This window comes from Pteropus medius, unplaced genomic scaffold (assembly GCF_902729225.1).
Source record: "Pteropus medius unplaced genomic scaffold, Ma_sr-lr_union100, whole genome shotgun sequence".
Lineage (NCBI taxonomy): Eukaryota > Metazoa > Chordata > Mammalia > Chiroptera > Pteropodidae > Pteropus > Pteropus medius.
In genome coordinates this window covers 3368765-3391863 of record NW_024342471.1, presented here as the reverse complement: position 1 = coordinate 3391863, position 23099 = coordinate 3368765, and the positions used below count along the sequence as shown (strand labels likewise).

General features: G+C 49.7%; 2 protein-coding genes across 3 annotated transcripts in view; one reads left to right on the top strand and one right to left on the bottom strand.

Moving 5' to 3' along the window:
* Window positions 1-8522, top strand: part of ATRN (attractin) — a 144538-nt gene extending 136016 nt beyond the window's left edge. Inside the window, exons 28-29 of the mRNA XM_039863851.1 lie at window positions 1296-1410; window positions 4081-8522. Coding sequence (XP_039719785.1) covers window positions 1296-1410; window positions 4081-4205 — 240 coding nt within the window. The 3' untranslated portion in view covers window positions 4206-8522. The remainder of the gene's footprint in view (window positions 1-1295; window positions 1411-4080) is intronic.
* A 5330-nt stretch (window positions 8523-13852) lies between these two features.
* GFRA4 (GDNF family receptor alpha 4) lies at window positions 13853-23073 on the bottom strand. 2 transcript variants are annotated; one of them, XM_039863850.1, is made up of 6 exons: window positions 20485-23073; window positions 18218-18585; window positions 18006-18162; window positions 17782-17925; window positions 16956-17047; window positions 13853-16779 (listed from the first exon to the last, which is right to left on the bottom strand). In XM_039863850.1, exons 1-6 carry the CDS (start codon window positions 20534-20536, stop codon window positions 16699-16701), a joined length of 894 nt encoding a protein of 297 aa, XP_039719784.1. In that variant the 5' UTR covers window positions 20537-23073; the 3' UTR covers window positions 13853-16698. The 2 variants fall into 2 exon arrangements, with proteins under 2 accessions (XP_039719784.1, XP_039719783.1); XM_039863849.1 differs by having other exon boundaries at window positions 17782-17916; window positions 18008-18117; window positions 18240-18585.
* Window positions 23074-23099: the final 26 nt, after the last annotated feature.

The window sequence follows — 23099 nt, the reverse complement described above, 5'->3', positions numbered from 1 at the left end:
CTACGTTCCAAGAACAAGGACAAAATAAAGATATCTTCTGATTAGAAGAAAAACTGAGAGTGTGCAACAGAACTGCGCAAAAGAAATGTCTAAAAGGATGTGCTAGAAAGAAGGAAAATTACCTCAGGAGGATGAAGTAAGAAGGAATAGTGAGTAAATTAAAGGGAAACATGCATAATTCTAAGCAAACATTGTTCTGATAAAAGAGTAATAATTTGTGGGATTAAAAAGAATAGACAAACCTAAAGTACTGAACGAGATCGTATGTCATGTGAGCAGCATGTAGTACAGTTGGTTACTTCTTAGAACACTTTCTTGACTTTCATTTCAGGACACCACACACTCACCTTCTGGCTGTTCTTGCTCGTTCAGCCCTCTTCATCTGACCACTGCGCACACCTCCTTCACAGTACCTACCACCGGGTCTAGGCCACTGTCGTCTCTCACCTGAATCATTGTAATTGCCCATAACTGGTTTCCCCACTTCTGCCATTTCCTCCATCCCGTCATTTCTCTGTGCCACAGCCAGAGTGGTTCTTGAAATTATTTTCTTTAACCAGATTGAAGAGATGGCTGACATATTTGGGGATATGGTCGACAGAATGCTAAAGATGGCCCCCAGGGGTTGTTTCCCATAGTTAGTCAGACTCCAGGTACTGCTCTGAAGGGATTTTACAGAAGTAATGAAAGTCCCAAGGTAGCTGACCTGAAGATATGGGGAGAGTTTCCTCTGGCTGCGGGCAGAAGAGTAAAGCATGAGAAGGACTTGTGCCATGGCCGGTTCGAAGCTGGAAGGCCCATATGAGGAGGAATGCAAGCAGCCTTCAAGAGAAGAGAGTGGCCCCTGGCTGACCTCTTGAAGTAAGAAGGAATAGTGAGTAAATTAAAGGGAAGCAAGGAAATGGGAACCTCAGGCCTATAGTCACGGCGAACTGGATTCTGCCAACAACCTGAATGAGATTTGAAGCAGATTCTTCCCCAGAGCCCTCGGATAAGAGTGGAACCCAACTGGTACTTGATTTCCCCCTTGTGAGAAAGAGCTGAGTATTTTACAGAACTGATGGAAGACATGAATAATCCTGTATCCCTAGCAGAGAACCCTACAGAGCTCGCCTGGACTTCTGACCTACAAAACTGAAATAATAAATAGGTTTTATTTTAAACAACTAAGTCGGTAATATGTTATCAGCAATAGAAACTAATACAGAAGGCATCTTTAAAAATCACATCTAAAGGCTGCAGCATTAAAGGTTGAGAAACACAGCTTTAGCTAATTCTTCATTTTCTCCCACCAGACTATTCCTAAACCCATCGCCCTGGAGCCATGTTTTGGCAACAAAGCTGCTGTCCTCTCTGTGTTTGTGAGGCTCCCTCGAGGCTTTGGTGGAATCCCTCCTCCAGGACAGTCAGGTGAGTCGATGAGCAGCAATGACAAACACAGCTTTCATTTTAGCATGTCAAGGATCCTTCGCTTTCATAGAGAATTTGAGCATAAAGGCGATACTATATAATGCCTGCTTCATGTCGTCGAGAGGATTTGGTGAAGTAATCCTTTTGTCAATGGTATTCCCTACCCAGCGGGCCCCAAGCTTTTTGGCACCAGGGACTGGTGCTCCTATGAGAATCTAATGCCGATGATCTGAGGTGGAGCTGAGGCAATGATGCTAGTGCTGGGGAGCAGCCGCACATACAGATGAAGCTTTGCTTGTTCCCTCGCTTGCTTGCCTGACACTCACCTCCTTTTGTGTGGCCCTGTTCCTAAGAGGCCACAGATGAGTACCGGTCTGTGGCCCAGGGATTGGGGACCCCTGCCCTAACCTGTCTTTACTGAGATCACCATTCCCTCCCAGGGGAAAGTCTAGAGCTCTCCTCACTGAACCAGCTTCCTCAGCCTCCCAGTGGTATTGATGCTTCTGACCATACCTTCCTTTGCTACCCGTTTCCAGCCCTCTCTGGCTCTGCTGCTGCTTTCCCATCTCTCTTTCCTTGCTGTGCCTCTAAATGTACGCTTTCTCCCACTTCACTCCACACGTTCTTTCTCAGTCATCTTACCTATTGTTGTGGCTTCCAGTTAGCTCCTCCAAGCTGGTGATTCTGAAATTGGTATTTCTAGCACCACTGCCTTTCATTTGCTTTTTCACTCTATTTTAAGTATAAGGCACAAATAGCAATTTTAACAACTTAAAGGAAGTTTTTGAAAATTTACTCACAGTTCTACCACCCAACACCTACCAATTTTCACTGTTCTGTTTCCTTTTCAGCCCTTGCTAGCAATTCAGTTAAAATGTTTGTATCACTCTCATTTTTATTCTTCTTTTTCTCATATAACTTATAAACATTTTTACTGCTTACTACATAATATTTTACCAATGTCTTTTATACTATTCCATCAAATACATGAATCATAATTTAGATACACATCATCTTGTTGAATATGAAGGAAAGATGGAATACAGTTTGGGAAGTATCTTGATTAATCATGGAATGCTTTGGAGGGATGCCTCAGATAATATGAACGTTTTAGACAGCTTTCAGTTGAGATGAGTCTGGGGGTCAGGGGTTGCCTTAGCCAAAGAAAACATTGTGCCTATGAGGAAAGCATGACCCAGAATCCTTGTGCAGGCCCCGAGCTCCACAGCCCCGAGTGCATCCCTAAGACCAGAAGAGCCTCCAGCTCAGCTTTCAGGCGGTCTGTGTCTGTGGTGTCCTCGCAAGGGGAGGCTGTTAGGCAGGTCCAGGCCAGGATTTGTTGCCATCGCTTCCTGGGAGACCAGCTTGATTTGCCCTTGCCCATGGGTCCTGAGCCCCCAACTCGGCCTTTCTTGTGTTGAGGGCAGGGTGGCCCATCGACCTGAAGACTCTGAGGTGGTGTCTTCTGCCACCACTTAGCCCAGCAGACATTGTCCAGTGCTCCCTGAAGGCAAGGTGCTGGGTGGGGAAATGACAGGCTTGCAACACTGTGGCCTTTCCTGCCCCAGCCTTTGTCTGCTGTGCCCACGCCCCCAGATGCGTAGCGAAGGCCTACTCACGGCTTAAGACCCACCCCAGTAATGGGACCATCCTTGCCATCCTTCTCTACCCCCCATTTTAGATGGCGTCCTTGTGTGGACTCCCAGAGCACCCGGCTCTGCCTTTGGTATAACAGTTGTCACTGGTGTGGATTCCCCATTGAATGTCAGGAACTAAACCTGGCACTTAAAAGCTACACCCTCCCCATCCCCCCATTTCATAGGCTCAGAGAGGTAGAGTAACAGGCTCCTGCAACATGATGCCTGAGGGCCTCAGCGGGACTCTGAGCCTGGGCTGGTCTGAGCCTTTGGCTTCCAGCTACCCCAGAACTGTGCCTTCTCTAGCTAGTGAACATCGAGTTAATTCATTACCAGGGCAAAAAGGAAAATGGAACCCCCAGTCCCTGAGGCAAAGGTGGGGGTGGGGGTGATGAGCCAGGCAGCATTCTAAGACTTTACTTCAGTTCACTCAATTCCTCACACAAGCCCTGTGCTGTTATTATCCCATTTTACAAATGAGGAAACTGAGGCACACGGAGGTTAAAGAACCTTGCTTATTCCAAAGCCTGGCCCCAGAGTCTCTCCTAATCTATAGATATAAAAATCACTAGTGCTGGGTGGGCGATGTGGAATGAATCTGAATTTCATTGTAAATAGTGCTGCTTTTTCTTGGAGCCCTTTTGGAGGCAGGCGCGAGAAATTTATTGCTTAGAGTATGTCTGCAATCAAATGAAAATGCTCCCACCACCAGGCAGAGCATTGTGCTTGGTTGATCTGCTGAAAAGCAAGCTACACCTTTTGCGTAAATGGTGGGGAGGGAGGAGAATGTAATATGTATTTATAATATGTACTTAACTAAACCCTGAAATGTATACAACTAATGAAAGCAGGTCTCTTAGATGGAGAAGGGGAAAGGTGGAGAGAGGGAGAGTGGATAGTAAGACTTTTCCCTATATACTTTATTGCTTTATTTATTGCACTGTGGAAATGTAAGAAGGAAAATTTTAAGTTATTTTTAAAAACAAAAGCAAGCTGTTCCTTAACACGTTTTCCCTCTGGGGGTTCTCCCAAGGCCTCGCAGTAGCCAGCGCCCTGGTGGACATCTCCCAGCAGATGCCAATAGTGTACAAAGAGAAGTCAGGAGCGGTGAGAAATCGGAAGCAGCAGCCCCCTGCTCAGCCTGGAACCTGCATTTGATGCTGGGGCCAGGGACTCTCCGTGAGCAAGGGACGTGTGGCAAGACAGAGCCGTCTGCAGGGAGGGAGCAGGCAGGGAGATGCTGTGCTGAGCCGAGCAGGGCAGAAGACTGGAAACCCTCCGACTGGAAACATCTGACTCATCTGCATGTTCACAAGCTTTCTTTGACGGTTTCTCGCATCTGTGCTCCAGCATCTAACCTTTTACTTTTGCATAGGAAATAATTGATTTAATTACAGGTCCAAGGGTGATCCAGTTGCTGGAGGAGGCTGGTATGGAGCCAGTGAGAGAGCTAGGATTGACACTCAGGTTGCTTGTGGGAAACTGGTCTTGGGACTGTCTCAACTGTGCAAAAAAACAAAGATGTAGTGTTTACAAGTAGACATTTGTCATCAGTCGTTCTAGAACATCGTCTTTTAAAAACTAGTCAGATGAATTCACTTGTTTTCATCTGAAGCCTGCTGTCTTTTTTAAAAGATGTGCTATTTATTCTTGCACGATTTAGGCAGATACCTCTCTTCTAGGGAGTAGCTTTTTTCTAGTTGAGAACTAATAATGGTCCATCTCTTTTGAGTCATATCAAACTAAGATAGAAGGGGGCTATTTTAAATGTCAAGGTCAGCAGTGTTACTTAGAATGTAAACTGGTGTAATAGGTAGTTTTCTAGTGTAACTTGATTAATTTAGTCTTAATCCATTTGAAATTCTCTCTCTCTCTCTCTCACACGCACACACACACACACACATATACACACACACACTAAGTGCCTAGACTTTAAATAGATCTAGCAGTTGGAAGTTAGTAAGCCTAAGTTTTTACATAAGTGCACTCCTACATTCTTATAAAATTTAAATAGCTACCATTAGCAATCTGCTTTTTTTTCTAAAATGTAATTTGCAACCGGGAAAGAATTCTCACCCCAAGCACCCTTTAACCCAGCAGTAAGGACTGAGAGGAAAGCAGAAATGACCTAACTATAAAAGCTCCTGTTTGTTTTGTTGTCAAAAAGGACACTAAATACACAAGGTCCCCATGTGCCTCCCTTCCCCTGCCCCAGGTCACTCCAGGCCTTCTGGCCTCCTACTGCCAGGGCACCACAGAGGAAGGGACTCGCTCATGTCACGTTAAGAGTCTCCCTTGAGTAGAAAACAGAGTGACAGCACTTGGGACCCCTGGATCAAAGAGCAACTCTTTGTTCCTGTTGCTGCTCAGAGCCGTGGGTCATCCTCAGGTAGAATCACGAACCAGCAGAGGGGCGGTCTCCCATAGTCAGCAGAACCAGATGAAAGCCTGGAGAAGGGCCTGGAGCTGTTTGCCCTCTTTCCCCCAGGACGGGCTGGGCTCTTCAGACCTCCTCCCCAGACCCAGGTGCTGGCCGTGGGGAGGGCAGTGAACACTATAAGGATGACAAGCACATGGAAAAAAATGGACAAGAATGGTAAAAACTATGCCAAATGGAAAGTGACCAAATTGAAGCGGGGGTCGGGGGAGGCAGTCCATGCTTTTCTCTCCAGGGTACTGCCTGGATGTCATGTTGTCCCATCTATGGTGCTCTGTATTCTGGCATTATGCAGCAGCCTCCCAAGACCTCTCTTCTGCTTCAAAACCTGGGGTTCTCCGGCATTACCCTACTGGGATGGGCTTCTAGACAACAATACTCAAGTTTGTGAATTTGGAGAGATTAATACACAAGAGAGCAAAAACTGCGGCATTTCACCTTTAAATGCAGTGCCTAGAGAGGGAGTATTGTCTCTTCCCCAACACTGACCCCACTTCCATGAAGAATTACCTAGAAAGATGTTTTCAAGGAAGTTGAACCATAAAACACTGTTTGGTGCACAAAACACCTCTACTTTGAGACACCTCTCGAAAAGCTGTGTGTTCACATCACTGTTAAAGAACAGATGGTTTTAAAAAAGATCTTCTCTACAAGCTCCCCACATTCCTGCTCGAGATCACAGCACCCAAAGAGAGCCTACCATGGACTGGCCCCGCACCTCCATAATTACCATGAGGCCTCCTGACAGAGAGGCCTCTGGAGAGAGTCCTCCCACAGGGAAGCCTTTGTTTGTTCAAAGGACCAGTGTCCCCTTGGCCAAAGAAGTCTCTTCCCCACAGTAGTCCCAGGCCTTGAAATAACATGTACCATGTCCCATAGCCACCTGGTTATTATTTTTTTTTTCCTAAAAGATAATGTTTGTCTTCAAAAAGGAAGGAAGGAACAAGTGAAGTTTAATTCTGTTCCAACAGTGGAGAAACAGCTGAATCTACCTGCTTCTCCTTTGCAGCCAGTAGCAAACAGCTTCCTCCAGGCTCAGGCCAGAGGAAGAGAGTAAGAAAGAGACACTCAGCTTAGAGCCAGTTACAAAGGGATGTCATCTGGAACTTCAGAGGAATGTCTGCATGTCACGGGAGAGCCTGTATATAAATTAGTCATGAAAACATCGATATCGTACTTGTACATAACTATACAGTAGTGTCCAGAATGTTCAGACATTCGGAGTGTACATAAAACAAAAATAGCTAAATGTATTTTTATTAAACGCAGCGGTGTCTGAGTTTCACCTAATGTTTTTGTGCCATATCCTGGATATCCAAGTTCAGAGAAGTCCTCTCGTTAGGCCCTGATACGTTTGTAACAAGGCCAAGAAGGGTGTCCCCATTGTCCCAGTGTGTTCAAATGCACCTGGTACAAATTGGGTAACTCTTAAAACCTGAATCGTCTCTCAGTCCATACTTGAAAACTTGGCAGCGAGTCCATTTAAACGGCAGTGTGTCAGGAGACTCAAGGCAGCAGGAATCTCTGTCGCTGTTGTTGGCTCTGCAAGTGTGTCGTGAATCTGTCAGCCTCTTGGTGCTGTGGGTGGCCAGGGACAACCAATTTTATGCTGAGAAATGTTTCACATAATCTTTAAGTTCAAAGACTATACCTGTAGAAATCAGATATTCCAAAAAGGGGTTTTCTAGACTGTGTTTTGCTGTGGTTTTGTCTAAATTTTTAATGAGCATTTCCCAGGAGCACAGTTTACTATACTGGAAACTGGGGGTGGGAGTGGGCTGGCAGATTTGTTGATCAATAGCTCCTGTTTCCCCCATGGAGAACCACAGATACCCTGGGCTCCTGTCTATCTCCTGCCTCCTCCCTACACACAGTCTGGAGAGAAGGCAATTCATTCTCCCCTGAGCTCACCCAGAGAAAAAGCAGCCCTGGACAGAAGATTGGCAGCAAAAAGAAAACATGGGAATATCTGTGGGCAAAGCTCGAGGTGCAATATGAGAGCTCTACTGGGAAATCTGGGGCAAATGAAAAGACTGGAGCACTAAGAGTAGAAAAAGGCATTTTACCTTTCAGTGCAAGTCTTACCCCTTCAACTTAATGGAGCGAGTGTATTTGGGGAAGGGGTGGGAGGGATTCACTTCCTTGGGTCATGGTGTCCTTGTCATGAACACCTTTGATCCTTCAGTTTCATTCATTCATCTGTTCATTCAACAAATACTCACTAAGCACTTACAACCTAAGCTAACACTAGGGCAGTGACCAAGATGAAAAAGAAGCTCTTTAGAATTAAAACAGAATCCAGCTCCCAAACCCATTGTCCCAGGAGATCTTTCCCTGTGGTTTATGTGAGAATTGGCCATCCTGAGGACAGACCCAGGAAGGCAGAGGGTCTGTCCTTGGGGCCATTCACTGGCTTTCAGTCTGAAACGTTTACCCAATTTACCAAACTCTGCTCAAACCATAAATATCACCATGACGGTTTGTAGATAGCCAGGCCTGGCCGAGAGACATTTCCCGAGTCCTTCAAACTAATAAACCCTCGCCTGCCGGGAAGTGATCTGGAGTGGAGAGGAAAGCTGGCGCCTTCTCTTTTAAAGGCAATAACAGAATCAACTTTCAGTAACTGAATTTGTGCACAAAACATTCTAAACACTAGTGAAGCCTGTTTCGTTGAACTAATTCTGGCTCTGGAAATGTTTCGTTCTATAGTTATTTACGGTTTTTTTTGTTGTTGTTTGGATTCAAGCTTAGTTTGTTAATATGTATAATTTAGCATCTATTGCACTCATGTAAATATGGAGTAAGTATTGTAAACTATTCATTGCTGGGGATTATCGTGGGTGTTATACATACATTTAGGACTGCAATTTTTTGGTATTTTTTGTATTGTAAAATAACAGCTAATTTAAGCAGGAACAAGAGCATTAAGGGAGGTCTGTGCATTTTAAACACAAATGTGAAGAACTTGTATATAAACAAAAGTAAATACTATACTACAAACTTCCTTATGAAATAAAAGTAGATCTGATAAAAACGTCTTTTTTCTTCTGAGTGTTTTTGGTTTTGATTCGTTTCACTTATTTTTACAATTTAGTCATTAGAACCTTAAGGAAAAAAAATGTTTACAATGGTTCCCAGATTTCAGACTGCCTCAGAGGAAGCACTTGGGAGTTGTGAAGGTGAAAATGTAAAACCAGCAGGGTGGGCCCCTCAGACACTGGGGGGTGGGGAGCTCCGCGCCGCTTGTGAGAGGACTTCCTGACGTTTTCACACACCTGTGTGCCCTGGAAACGACAATGCTGGGGACGGAGACTGGTGTGCAGGGCAGCTCTGCCTGGCACGGGGAAGGGCCGGGTGCAGTTCGGTCCGCGCCTGGGCCCTGCCTCACCAGCTGCGCTTGGTCTTTCAGCATCTTGCCTCCTCACGGCCTCCTGAATGTCTCTCTAGGTTTTCCAAGCTGCTAAATCTCAGAGATGCTGGTAGGTATCGTCCCACATGGCCCCAGCATTGTCCTTGGTCTTGAGTTTTTGATGACATGTCCATTCCCAAAGTCTCATCTGCCGGCCTTCTGTATGCCCAGCCCCGCTTTATACAGCGCCTGCCCTCAGAGTGTGGCCAGAACAGTGTATTTCCGTGCCCTGGTGCGCAGTGCAAAAGGCCCAGAAGGGTGGGATAGGTGTGATGGGCGTTAAGAAAGTTGGAAGAAGCACAGGGAAGAGCAGTTGTTCATACAGGGGAGGTCGGACCAGGCCCCAGGCCAAGGGGGCTGGGGCAGAGCGCGGAGGAGTCCTGCTCACCAGAGCTTGGCTCTGGGCTTGACAAGGGAACTTGGACTGGTGACTGCTGCCAGGTTGAGGAGGACCTTGAAACTCTTCTGGGGAGGGCCACGGGAGCAGTCAAGTGTTCCTGACAGGATAAAAACCTGGGCTTTGGTAGTATTTTGGCAGAGGCTGCTGTGTATTCGCCAAACCTGTTACATTTTGCCTTTGGAATCCCAGATCAATTGCTTCTCCCTTCGCAGTTAGGTTGGCTCCATAAACCAAGCTCTGGCCAAAGAGACGTTGGAAGAAATGAGGTATTGAAGATGGATGGAACATGGTGCCACGTCTAGCAAATGGTAAATCCTGCCATGTCCAGCACAGCTCTGGAAAGTAAACCTGAGTGGGAACGGTGGGAGATTGAGAAAAGCAAGAAGACAGAAAGCTGGGATCAGGAGGTCCACTGCCCTGATTTTGTCCACTGATGGTGGACAATGCTGTGGTTTCATTTTTGCAAGCTGCTTTTATACCAGAGCATACAATTACTGGCTAAGATAAGGTTATCCTCACCCAACCCACACCCTGTTATGATCTTTTGCAGTTCCGTCTGCTCGAGGCTGTGAGCTTACCCCTCGCCTCGGAGTAGCACCGCATTGTTACCCGCCCCACCCCCCATCAGTTCCGTACTTCCCCGTTCTTAGAAGAGTTCCTTGAGGCGAGGCAACCCCTGGTTGACCTCACAGATTGCAAGGACCTGGTCAGCTTGCAATCTGCTCTCCACACATGGGACCCTGAGTCACCACTTAGAGGCGGGCTGTCTGCTGGTCTTCGCATCACTGAAAAGTGAACTTTATTCTATTGAGCCACTGAGATTTGGGCCTTTATTACAACAGGTAGCTTTTCTTACTCTAATATACAAATTGGTACCTTTAAGTGGAAGGGCTCTGTGACCAAAATCTAAAACTTGTGGCACTGGCTTAGTGGCTAGGTGACAGGCAAACAGATGCAGCAGGCAGATCTCTGTCAGGCCGTGAAAAAACATCTGGTAAGGCTGTTATGTTTGATAACTAGGAAAGCAAACTATGTTTCTACTGAGTTTTTAGCTCAAGGGGAAGATATTGGAAAAAAAACAAAGTAGTACGCATTGACTATTGGCTACTTTTGGCAAGATGTCACAAAGAGTGGAGTTCCAGAAAGAATTAGCCAGTTTACAAGCAGAAGGGAAAGGCCCTGATATCTGGGCTCTTCAGTGTTAGAAAAGACAACTAGTCTGGCTTCTAGTCTTCCCCATACTAAGAGGTGAACCACAAAGACCCGGTGACACCTAGCGGCTGCTTCATGGTGAGAATCAGACGGAGGGTGTGGTCTTCCCTCTGGAGCCTCATAACTTCCAGGCCTTTGCCTTGAGGGAGAGGCATTTGGTAAGGAAGCAAAGAAATAAAGCCAGCTTGAGAACTGTGACCAAGAAAGAACCAGGGATGTTGTCACTGACCCTGGACCTGCCTGGAAAGTAAAAGATAAAAAGTGTAGGTTTTTGAAGGAATTATGTTGTCAAACGAACCATTAGCCTGACCTTTAAAAATGAAAATACACAACCTTGTAACTATCGAAGCTTAATTAGAACCATCTACTGGCAGGAGATGGTTGTGAAAGCTGTGTCCAATGCCACCTCATAAGTGGCCCAGAGAGCAGATTTAGGCCTAGTCGGGAACTTCCCCTACCCCAAGGCAAGGCCCAGCAGGATGTCGAAATCACTGTATTCCAGTAATTGCTGTGTGTCTTGCCACGCTCATCTTTCCTGTACACGTGGGTCATGAGGGTGTCCTGCCCCAACAGGCATTGTGTGGGGACCAGGGATGTCACAGTGAAAAAAAACAGACAAAAATCCCTGTCCTCATGGAGTTTACAATGCAGTAGGGGAGACAATGAGTTCAATGTCAGATAAGTTCCATGAAGAAAGGTAAAAATAAGGTTAGGGGAGGAAAGTGCTGGGGGCATTGCTACTTTTCATAGTGGGGCTGGGGAGAGATGTTCTGATAAGGTGAGAGCTGAGCAGAGCCTAAAGGCGGGAGCTGGTGCGAAGGCCCAAAGGTGGCTGCATGCCTGGGGTGCCAAAGCAAAGTGGGGTACAACGGCAGTGGTAGGAGTTGGGGCAAGCAGGTCCAGTAGGGCAATAGCTCTCAACTGGCACAGGATTGCCACCTGGGGGGCATTTTGGAAATAGGTGGGGGCGATTCTGACTCTTGCATTAAAGGGGGAGGAGCTGCTGTGATTTAGTGGCTGGGCCTGAAGGTGGTCATCCTGTGACATGCAGGACTGTCCCACCAAACAAAGAACTGACCCACATCCCACTCGATTTTCAAACATCTTACTGGATATTTCTGTAAATGAGAAAATTTGTCCCCAATTATTTTGGTATAGAACTCAACACTGTTATAAACCCAACGTATTTGAGAGCTGCTTTAATATATAGTCAGTTTTCCAGAAATGCAACTATTATGTAAACCAAGGGAAGACAGAACTTTGTTTTCTTCATAACTTTACCAAGAGCTGGTCATCATTTTGGAAAATTCTGTCACTAACGACAATGTCATTCCTGGTAACTAAGTCCCCAACCCCACATACCTGTGTGGGTGACATCTGAATGGACAAACCCTGCATTACTAGCTGTGTAACATGCCTGGCAAGAATTTTCTTTCATCCTGTGTCCCCAACTCAAGGGACTAGACCAGATGATCCCACTATGAATCGTGCTGCACAGGGAGCTGGGGATCAGCCCTGGTGGTTGGCCCATTTGCACCCCTGTAGGCCTTTCCTCTTCATTTGCTTAATCCCGGTTCCTTGAGGGCTCAGTTTGTGAAGTTGTTTCTGTATTTTGTTCTCCTGTGTGTATACTCATTTTAACTTTCCTCTCCATCTTCTGCCTTGGGCTGGAGGCTCTTTGGATATAGGGTGACATGTCCCTGGCAGAGCAGCTTCCCGAGACATCCTTCCACCCAGGACTTCCCAGGCCTGCAGCCCAGTGAGGCAGGGCCGTGTCCCTGCCTCCCTTCATATGCTTGCAAGACTCACTGACAAGTTGCTGTCCAGCTGGGGAATGTCTCCTAAAGCCCTGCATAGACCCTGTCCTCCTGCTTCTCTGGAAATTTCACAGCCAGCATCCACACTTCCTGTAAGATTGAGCCAGTTCTATGAGTTTGGCCCCAACTGATCCAGTTGGGGAAGGTAGGGGAAGGGCAGTGGGCAGGTGGGCAGTGAGCAGTTTCCACGTCAACCTTGTACCCTAGAGAGCAGGCTCGAAGCCAGAGTGGACATTCATGAGCCGTGAAGTTTCCACCAGAAACTTCACGGCTCATGAATAAATCCACAGAAGCTTCCAACACCTGCCTTTCTGCCTTACCCCTCCTCCCCACACCCAACCACCTGCCAGTTACAAGCTCAATATTTAAAACAGCTCACAGGGATGACGCAAGGGTCAGGACCAGTCTCCCAGAGTGCATGTGAGACAGTGACAGTAAGCAGACTATCCAGCAGGACATGGAGGCTGACACTCAAAGGCGAACGAGAAAGGCAGGACCCCTTCCTGGTTGTGGGGGCCACCGCTAGACTTGGTCTTGAGGTGTTTGGTCAGACTTAACACTATGAACCAGGACCTTTTTAGGTAGAAGTAAGAGAAACGAAATTCTGACCACCTTAGACAACTTCATCATTTTCCCTGGGCTGCTGTAACAAATTACCCAACCTTGGTGGCTTTAAACAACAGAAATTTATTCTCACAGTTCCAGAGGCCAGAAGCCCAGAATCATGGTGTCTCAGGGCTATACTCCCTCCAGAGGTTCTGGGGAAGACTGTTCCTGGCCCCTTCTAGCATCTGGTGGCTGCTGGCATTCCTTGGCTGTGGCCGCATCACTCCCACCTCTCCCTGTGTCTCATCTCCCTCTGCCTCTCTCATATAAGGATGCACGTGACTGCAGTTAGGGCCCACTTGAATAACCCCGGACAAGTGCTTCCTCTCAAGATCCTTAACTTAATCACATCTTTTGGCATATAAGGTAATATTCACTCTTTTGCCTTCATAAAAGATAACACTCACAGGTTCCACAGATTATGATGTGGACGTATCTTTGGGGCCACCAACCCACGACAGCAGCAAAACCCTCAGAAAGTCAGCTGGCCCAGGAGTGGCAAGATGGTGGCCTCTGCGGGCCTCAATGCCTTGTCCTTCCTCTTGGCTTCTCTCTGCAGAGCTGGCTGGCTCCACGCCCTGGATGGCCTTAGGCCTCCCACGTGAAATGCTAACTCTGGGGAGAAACAGAGAGCCAGGGAACAGAGACCCTGTGACCTTCCATTTCCCCCCCTACATCCAATAAGGAAGCCTCTTTTCTGGTGCACAATGTTTGATGTTAAAAAGGCTCCATTTGGTAAAAACCCTGAGTTTGCCTGCTTGGAGAGAAGTACTGAAGGTAGACAGCCAGCAGCCATGGAACAACTGTGCTACTTTCAACAAGGATCTGCTCACTTTTATCTTCCCCATCTTTTGAAAGGTATATGCCTATATTTTACTCTAATTATTTAAATAAAAAGTGGAGTAAAAGTTTCACACACTCACATAGGCAAATTATTTAGCAGGTATTTAATTCTGCGTTTGGCCCACTATGCCATCATGGTGAACAGGGCGAGGCGATGCTTTCGCTTCCCCATCTCGCGCCCAACCTCCCTGCTCCATATACACACACACCCCCTCTCTCCCCAGCCCACTTACAGGTGTCCATTCCTGTGCAGGTGTAAGAGGCTGAGAGCATTCCTTCTACAGGAAGTGAGAACAGTTTGAACTATGCCCAACGCCCCTCCATTTTTCCATTGGAAAAGGACCTTCCCATTCCGTGTGATCTTGGGGGTGCTGATGTCACTCCTCAGGCCACTAGAAGTCCAAGAATGCTAGGAAAGAGAGGGGCCTGTTTCTGCTGAGAATGGTAGGAGGAGAGATCACTGATCCAGGGCTGCTGCCGGCATTCTGACTGACCCTGCGGTGAGAGCCTGCCTAACCTCAGACAGAAGCCATGCACAGACCAGAGGGGACAACATCATTTGAACCCCTGGAGACAGCTGTGCCTGAAGCTTGGATTGCTCAGTCACATGCCCAGGCCTTTTTGACTTGTGTTTGGTTTCAATCAGGAGAATACTGGCCGAAGCTGGGAGGCTGTTTGCCAGCTGCTACACAGTGTCTGTGGGTTTGGTATGATTTGCTAAGGACACAATCTGAGACGGTGGCTCTTTTTCTGGTTAGAATAGCCCCAGGCCTCGGATTTGGTGTGTCTGTATCTAACCCCCGTGTCATAGGTCAAGTTCTCCAGAAGCCAAGCCCAAGATAGGGATTCTTAGGCTCTGATTTATTGGAGGCAGTACCCTCGGAGGAATATCTAAGTGAGGGAGGCAGGAGAGGGCAGGGGAAGGAACTAAGATGTGGTCTCAACCGGGATCAGGCACAGAGCTCTGGAGCAAGACTGGAATACAGAATTGTGTCCCCTGAGGGAAGCAAGCTAGGCCTTTATAGTCCACCTCAGTCAGTTATTAGCTGCAGTCCATGTTAGGGAGCAGAGTGTAACCTTACAGGCATTTCTTCTAGAGAAGGGGGCAGCTGTGAACTGTGTTTGCAGCCAACATTCCCAGAAGCCTGAGGATGGTTTACATTGGCCCAGAGAGGTCTTTGAGCAAGGCATCAACAGCCTCCACTTCCACCGGCTTCGTGGCCCCTAACAAACCGCAACCAGGTTTGAGAAGGAACAGCCTGGAGACATAGGAATCCTTCACTCATCAGGAGTCTCCAAGCTTTTGAGGAAGAAAGAAGTGGGCAGAAGGCTTATACCTGGCTCCCACTGTTCTGCCTTCTCCTCCCCAAACCTCTTTGAAGAACTGTAGTTTAACACAACGCCCTTGGCATTTGCTGGGTCCACACCGGCTACGCACATGGAGTGTTCATAAAAACCTTTATGACAAATTTCTCTTGGCTCCAGGAAAGAATTTGACTCTCCACGTGAACAGAAGCAAATAGAAAATGCAGGAATAAAAAAACAATCACTGCTGCCCCTTCTTTCAAGTGTCTGTCAGGGCCGGGCGCTGAGGTGGGGCTCCGCGAGGTGAGTATAGTGGGTGATCCTGGGACTCCCAGGCACCCCAGGGGTGGGAGTGTATCACTCAGGGCCTATGTTTGGCTGCAAATAACCTGAAGAGAAATTGCCTTAAACAAAGTAGAGCATCATTTTTCTCATATAATAAAGAGTTCAAAGAGAGGAGGACTGGGGCTAGTACCGTGGCTCCATTTTCAAGATGGTGCCTGTGTCCCCAGGCATTGCCACCAAGGTCTGGGCAAGAAGAGGGAAGGGTTGAGGCTAGAGGCAGCGGGGGCCAGTCAGCAAGTCTGTTCCTGTTTAAAGAGCTCTCCTGGAAGCCTCATCTGTGAATTCCTCTCATTGGTCAGAACTGTGTCATATACCACCCCTAGCTGCAAGGGAAGCCGGGAAGTGTAGTTTCTTTATCTGAGTACTAGCAGAGAAGGAAAGAATAAACAATTGCAACCAAAATCCCTGCCACTGGGACCTAATAGTTGATTCTGTTTAGCATCTGTAGGTAAGAAGACAGAGTTGAGAGGTTCTGAGGCCATCCAATGTCACACAGGCCAGCAGAGGCACATCCTGTTAGCTGACCGTGGGCTCCAGGACACAGGTCATGTGAAAACAAGGCCAGTCTCAGTGCACATGGATTTACTGAACTGTGAATGCCATTCCTAGTGCTAGGTTAAAGCATGGGGAAGGTGGTCATATGGTCAGTGCAATGCAGAGAACTGGATTCTCACTTACTCCAGGTGGTGCCCACCAAGCGACATATCGTGGACAGGAAGCATTCTGCCAACATGTTATGGGGTGCAGGTGACTATCATCATGGGTGGTGACTAACTGGGAGGGTACCATAAAAAGCTATAGTGTTAGAGGGGGTTTTGCCTACAAGTCTGTACAGATATAGATATACTTCTTAAGGCATGATTTGCTTGGGTCGGGGGTGGGTGCTGATAAAAATCTCCTAGAATTCTGGGAATTTGGATTGTCTCTGACTTTCTCTAGGTGATCTGGGGCTCCGGTGAGGCCTCAGCTACACAGGTGACACCCTCCCATCCCTAGCCTGTGGGAGATTCCAACTCTTCCAAGGTCTGTGGACAAAGAGACTTTACAACCAATAAGCCTACTGTAAGGGAAACCATAGCCTTTGCAGTCAGGCCCCAGCCTATATGCCTCGTTCTAGGGGACAGGCACACAGGGTGTCCAGATCTGCAAAAGGCAGCAAGGCAAAAGCACTGGAGGTAAGCCAGTCTCTTTACAGTGGAGCATGGGCCACAGAGGTGGCTGTGTACCCCAGGCAGTGTGGGACAGTTGGATGTGTTGTCCAAGGTCTGCTGTCCTAGTCAGAGCTGAGGCTGGAGAGCCAGGACAAGGAGCAAGGTGAGCACGGAGCACCCCTCCAGGGGCCTGTCTGCTGAGGACACCTTGAGGGATGAGAGCACAGTGTGTACCTGAGTCAGAAGCCTGGCTCTGCTCTCTGCTTCCACCCCCATGCCAGATCATTCATGTCCATCTAGGCCCACCTGGCATGGACGGGTGGAAGGAGGCAGTGCAAGGGCTGCCAGCTCACCATCCCCTACCTGCACCTACTTGCACCTACCTGCAAGAGGCTGTGCTCAAGGTCCTGGAGGGAGTTCGGCTGATCCTGCAGGACTAGAGGCCACACGCTGTCAAAGGCCTGTATGGCTCCATCTATAGAGGGAAGTGTCCAGGGGGGGTTTGTCTGGGAAACCTCAGCACAGGGGCCAGATCCTCAGGGACAAATTGAGAGACTCCTGGCATCCTACATAGTCTCTTTCCAGGCAGGGACAGGAAGATAAAATGTCTGCAAGGATTGGGTTCTGGAATGGAAGGTATAGGGCACGGAATAACAAAATAAGGACAAACTATGCTGAGTTTTTAACCTTACAGTCTTCCATCCTCATAGGGGAGAGTGACTATTATCATCCCCATTTCACAGATGGACACAAAAAAGCTTAGAGGAGTTAACTCTCAGCTAGTAAGTGGCAGAATTGGGCTTCAAACTCAGGCCCTGTAACTCCTAGATTGGGCAGGGGATCACCACGCTATTCAGACCCTTATGCCGAGATCATGGGGGGGCGGAGCTGGCAGTGCCTCAGGGATGGAAACACCTCAACAGTGGCAGAAGCAGGAATTTCGCCTACTTCCATTCCAGGTCCTCGGAAATTTGTTTTAACTGACTCCCCCTCCCGCACGCAGGGGCACCAGCTTAAACACTCCCAGGATTCTACTTTAGTCTGTCACCTGGTCTCCGGAGACAGGTGGGCACAGACAGCAGAGGGCCTACCTGGCTGCCTCAAAATGGGCTCCCGCCGGCCAGGCAGCTTGGTAGGGGCGGTCAGCAGTAAGCGCAGACCCGACTCCCGCGCCGCCTGGCACCGCCCCGCCGCGCCCGAGCCTCTCACCCAAGCAGTGGTTCCTTGTGAAGAGCCCCCGGAAAGCTTCGCACTCTTCCCTCCGGTTTCCGCTGACTCCACAGTGGCACCAGGGCGCCACGCGCGCACTCACGTTGTCAACGTAGTTGGGGGTAACGGCGGTGCCTGCGGGACCCCGAGGGAGGGGTAATGGGTCCACCCAGGCGCAGGCAGCCCGGGAGAGCCCCGGCCCCGTCCGGATCCCGGAGGCGCTTACCCACGAGGCCCGCGTAGGCGCGCAGGCATCGGGGGGCTTGGTCCCGCGGGCAGCCATCGGGGGTGCTGGGAACCGGCGCGCAGGAGGCCTGGAAGGCCAGGAGACGGGGCCTGCGCCGTACGGCAAGTGGGCGGCAGGCGGGTGGGCGAGGCGGCCTTGCCCAGCCCCGCCAGCCCCGCCAGCCCCGCCAGCCGCTCCAGCCCTGCCCGCCTTGCCCCACCCCCGCCCGCACCTGCAGACCCGACTGTGCTCGCAGGTGTCTAAAGGCGCCAGGCAGGAGGGCGGCGCCGAGCCCGGCCCCGAGAAGGCACAGGCGGGCACGAAGGTCTGGCGCCGGCGCTCGGCGCACGCCGGGCTGGCGCACGGGCAGAAGAGCAGCGCGTGGGTGAGCGCCGGCGGCCCGCGGGCGAAGAAGCGGCGCAGGGCGCGGCGGCAGCGGACCTGGGGACAACCTCCGGACGCGGCCGCACCCAAGCACTGCGCCACGTACTGGGTGCGCAGCCGCTGGCACCGCACGTCCGCCGTACACGCTTCGGCCGCGTCCACGCACCGGTTCCGTGCGACCGAACGTGGCGATCCTGGTGGAGGGGTGGGCAGGCTGCAGTTCTTGGTGCGCCCCACAAGCACATTTCACCCTCTGCTCCGCCCTCCAATGATGCAGGGCGCTCAAAACTCGAGGGGGACAGAGTGTGGTCCAAAGGTGTGAACAGTTAACACTGACCGACCTTCCGCTGAGAGGTTGGAGGGTGGGCTCTGGGGATTCCTGAAACACGTCAGGGATGGATGGGGCCAACCGAGACTCCCCGGCAGGGTGAGACCCATCCTCCGCAGACACCACCCCTTCCCCAGAACGGTAACACCCATCCCAAGAGGGGTCCGCAGGGTTTCTCCCACCCTGACGTGGGAAACAAGGCTTTTGGGGACCTGGCTAATGGAGATGATCAAAAATGGCCTTGAGAACAGTGGCCACTCCTCATCCTCTCTCTTTGACACGCTGAGTCTTCTTCCTTGTCTTTTCTCCCCCCAGCCCCTTGGAGATGGGTCTGTAGGTTCCCGGTTCTCCCTCCTTCCTAACGTCCTGAACCTCCTCCTGCCTCCTGCCACCAGTGTCTTCTCCCTCCATTCCCTCCTGGCGCCCCGTTCTGGCCGCTCTAACCCTGCTGCCTCTTCCGGACTCTGGCTTCGCCTGGTTCCTCCACCCTCCACCAGCCAGGGAAGGAGGGATTCTGGGCACTGGGGGACATTTTAGACCCGGTTACAGGGTGTGGATTTGAGAGAAGCCCCTCATGGCAGGCCGCAGGGTCAGAACTGGGGGCAGAGACTACACCTGGCACAACAATCACACAGCAGGGGTTGGTGGGGCAGAAGGGCCACGGGGACACATCTAAATCCAGCCAAGCCAGAGTCTCCAGAGGTAGAGGCTTGGCATCCCCTTCCTAGGATCTAGGTCACCAAAGCAGGCTACCACCCCTGCCCCACATGCTCTCAGACCCCCTGGGAGCATCTCACTGAGGCAAGAAGCCTTTTGACAGGGCAGTCTGAGGGAAGGTTTCCAGCCCGGTGCCACACGCATTTCACCGTATATTAGCAGAGGGGGTTTTCTCCTGTCTCAGGGCTAGAAGCATGTCCCCTCTCTGGCACTGGCCGCCTCGTTTAGTGGCCATGGATTGGATGGTAGGGGGCATGGTGATTCTTGCCGTGGCTTCAGTGCCTCCTGGTCTGCAGGAAGGACAAATAGACACTAAGGACTTGGAATGAGTATGTGAGTGGAAAGGACTGGCAGGAGAGAGAGGAGTCCTCAGTTCCTCTTTCCTCTCTTCTCCACCCCTCCAGGACACACACAGCAGCTGGCAAATTTTGCCCTTCCCTCCCAGCCAAGCCCCTCATGTCCCCAGGCCTCAGTCACACGCAACAGCTCTTAGTGTCCCCTAAGGTCTTGGTCCCACCTCTGCTCATTTGCTTACCTGTCTCCCTCCACCAGGAGTACCCTTACCTCATCTCCGCCCTCAAAATGCACATCTCAGCTCCAAGAGTTCCTCTGCCTTAAACATTTGCCCAGTCCCATTCCCCCATCCCATCCAGTAAAATGACCCCTCCCTCTGTGATGCCTCAGGTGGGGAAGGGGCAGTCTGAACAGGTGGCACAGAGACAAGGCAAGATGCAGGGCAAGGAATCAGTATGAAGCACCAAGACTGAAGGTGGAGGGCTGGGGCTGGAGGAAGAGTAAGAGAGGTGGGAGAGACAGGACTTGGGAAGGACAGTGACTCCCAGGACCTTAAGGCCAGAGGCAGGATGAGCAGCGAGCTGTAGAGCAAACTACCAGGTATCCCCACACCCCAAGCACAGGTCTTTTGTGGGTGCCCCTTCCTGCTTTCCAGCTTTTCCTGGTATCATGCTCTTGCCCTCCTACCCTGTCCTTAAAGATCCAGGACAGAAAGGCCAGGGTCCAGGGGTCCTGAGGAAGAGCAGCCACTCACTCAGAAGCAGTTGTAGCAGCAGCAGTACAAGGAGCCCCAAGCAGCGAGCCATGCTGGTCTGCAAACAGAGAAGACAGCGCCAGGCAGAAACCCCGCGGGACAGGTGCCTTCTCCCAGTGCTGCCTGAGCTGGAGCAGGTGGAAACCTAGGCATCTACGCTGATAAGTGCACTCCCACCCTGAGGAGAATGCATGACTCCCCGCCCCGCACTGAGTCCCCGCCCCAAGCTGCACCTGAAGGTAGATCCAGGAGCCACTGAATCTAGAGCCTGAATGTGTCTAGATGGACCCCACTGCACCCTCCCCCATCAAAGCAACACCCATACAGCCACTCCAGGAGACTTTGTCTCTCCCATGCTGAACTATTACCTTTATGAAACACTGTTCCTTTCATTCCCTGATTTTACTTTTTACTGTTTACTAATTTTAGACTTGCAGGAAATTTGCAAAAACGTTAGTATTCCCTTTATACTCTTCACCCAGCTTCCACTGATGTTAACATCTTACATAATCATAGCACAATTGTTAAAACTAGGAAACTAACATGGGTACAATACAGTTAACTACAGACCATTCTGAATTTCCCATTTTTCTACTAATGTCCTTTTTCTGTTCCAAGATCCAACCCAGGATCCCACATTGCACTTAGTCGTCATATGGCCTTAGTTCTCTCCAATCTGTGGCAGTTCCTCAGTCTTTCCTTATAAACCCGGTGCTTCCCCATATGGCCCTGCATGCCCCCTTCTCTTGGGGGACTGTAAGTGATCAAAAACACTTCTTTCAATGGCACTAACCTCTCCATGTCATCACTCAGTCCTCTCTATAAATCAAAATCCCACAGGTATAATGAACATATGAGGGGGCTTTAGAAAACAGTCTCATTCAGCCCCTTGGGGCTGGTCGACTGAAAGCAAGCCTGAGTCAGGGGCTGCCTCGTCTCAGCTGCCAATGGAGGGAGCCAGTGTTTGCAAAAATTCCCCAACTCCACACCCTCTGAATTATGGTTTTGGTGCTCTTATTAAAAGGTAGAGATTTTTCCCTAGTTCTCGGAAGCTGGGCTAACTCTGTGACTTGCTTGGGCCAACAGAGTGTCATGGAAATAAGGTGCCAGTCACGGAATCTCAAGAGGCCTTGCAAACTTCTACTTACTCTCTTACAGGGTCAGGTGAGAGGCAATTGCCTCAGGATCACAATTACTGATGTTTCCTTTTGCCTCTGGCTCCCACATGGCTAAGATAGCACCCTTACTGATCCCCTCTTGACTTAAAATTTTGATATTTTGTTCATCATGAATTTTTTCACATTAATTTTGATCTTTTAAAATATTGAATTAAAGTATTAGTTACCTTGATTACTTTTTTGTGTGCCCAAGGTAAGTGGGCACACATACCTCATCCTAATCTTGGTCCTGCTCTCTTAGAACCTTCCCTGTCATGTGAACAAGCCTGGGCTAGCCTGCTGGAAAATGAGACATGCATCCTACTCATCCCCATAGCCCCAGCCAACAGCCAGCCAACCCCAGAAGCAGAGCTGCCTAGCCGACCATCGGTTGACCACAAACATATAAGTCAGCTGAGCTGAGATCAATCGAACCACTAGCTGAGTTCAACCTAATTTGGCAATTCACAGACTTGGTGGTTGTTTTAACCTACGAAGTTTGGGGTGAGTTTTGTTATGCAGCAGCAGTTGACTGACACAGAAGGTCGCTCAGCAACTCTTGCATGAAGCAAAGAGAGAGTAAGTGGCTTCTGAGAATGTCCAAGGGAGTCAGGAGAGGTGAGACAAAGGGATCATTCAAGCAAGGCAACACCATCCTTTGCCTGGGTCCATCTGGGGCTCTGGCTCCATCTGAGGCTCTACCCACCAGCCATCACCCCTCAGGGAGCTCTATGAGGTTGAATTTACAGACAGAAAAGACTCACAGAGGCCCAAGGACAACATGTCTTTCTTCTGATTTCTTTGGTGCCCTTTCTAAAATGGCTCCGTGTCCCCTCCCAGAGAATGTAGAAGAGGCTCAGGAATGCCCAAAATGAGGGGGCTGCAGCATACCCCACACTCTTCTAAAACCTCAGGTGCAGGACTAGGAATGGGATGGGGCTTAAGCAGCATCTGGGGACAAGACAGGGCAGGAAGAGGAAGGAAGGAAGGAAGGTCCCAAGAATTTTGTTTGCTTTGCAGGGCAAGGCTCCAGTCCGAGTCCAGGCTCTGGCCCAGCAGTCACTGCCCTCTGCAGAGCAGGGTCTGAGTGAAGTGCATGTAGCACATACCCTCAGGTTCCCCAGACAGAGGCCTCTCCCAGCCTCCCTTGGTGACAGGAGGTCAGTGATTATGTGAACTTTGCCCCTTAGACTGATAGTACAGAGGAGAGGCTATTCTGTGAGGTGACCATTGCCTGAACTCTGACCTCTGCCAGATCCTCTGGGTCAGAACAGAGACTGCTTCAGGTAAATCCCCTTGGAGGCTATCTGATTGACCCCCCGCCCCTATGCCCCAGGCATGCTGATTCCTGGAATGGGGCTCTGTCCTACCCCTGGCAAGCATGTAAGGCATTTTCCCCTACCTGGGCAGGTCACACCCCCATACCCTGTCCATCCTGCCCTGTCCTATGCAACCCTT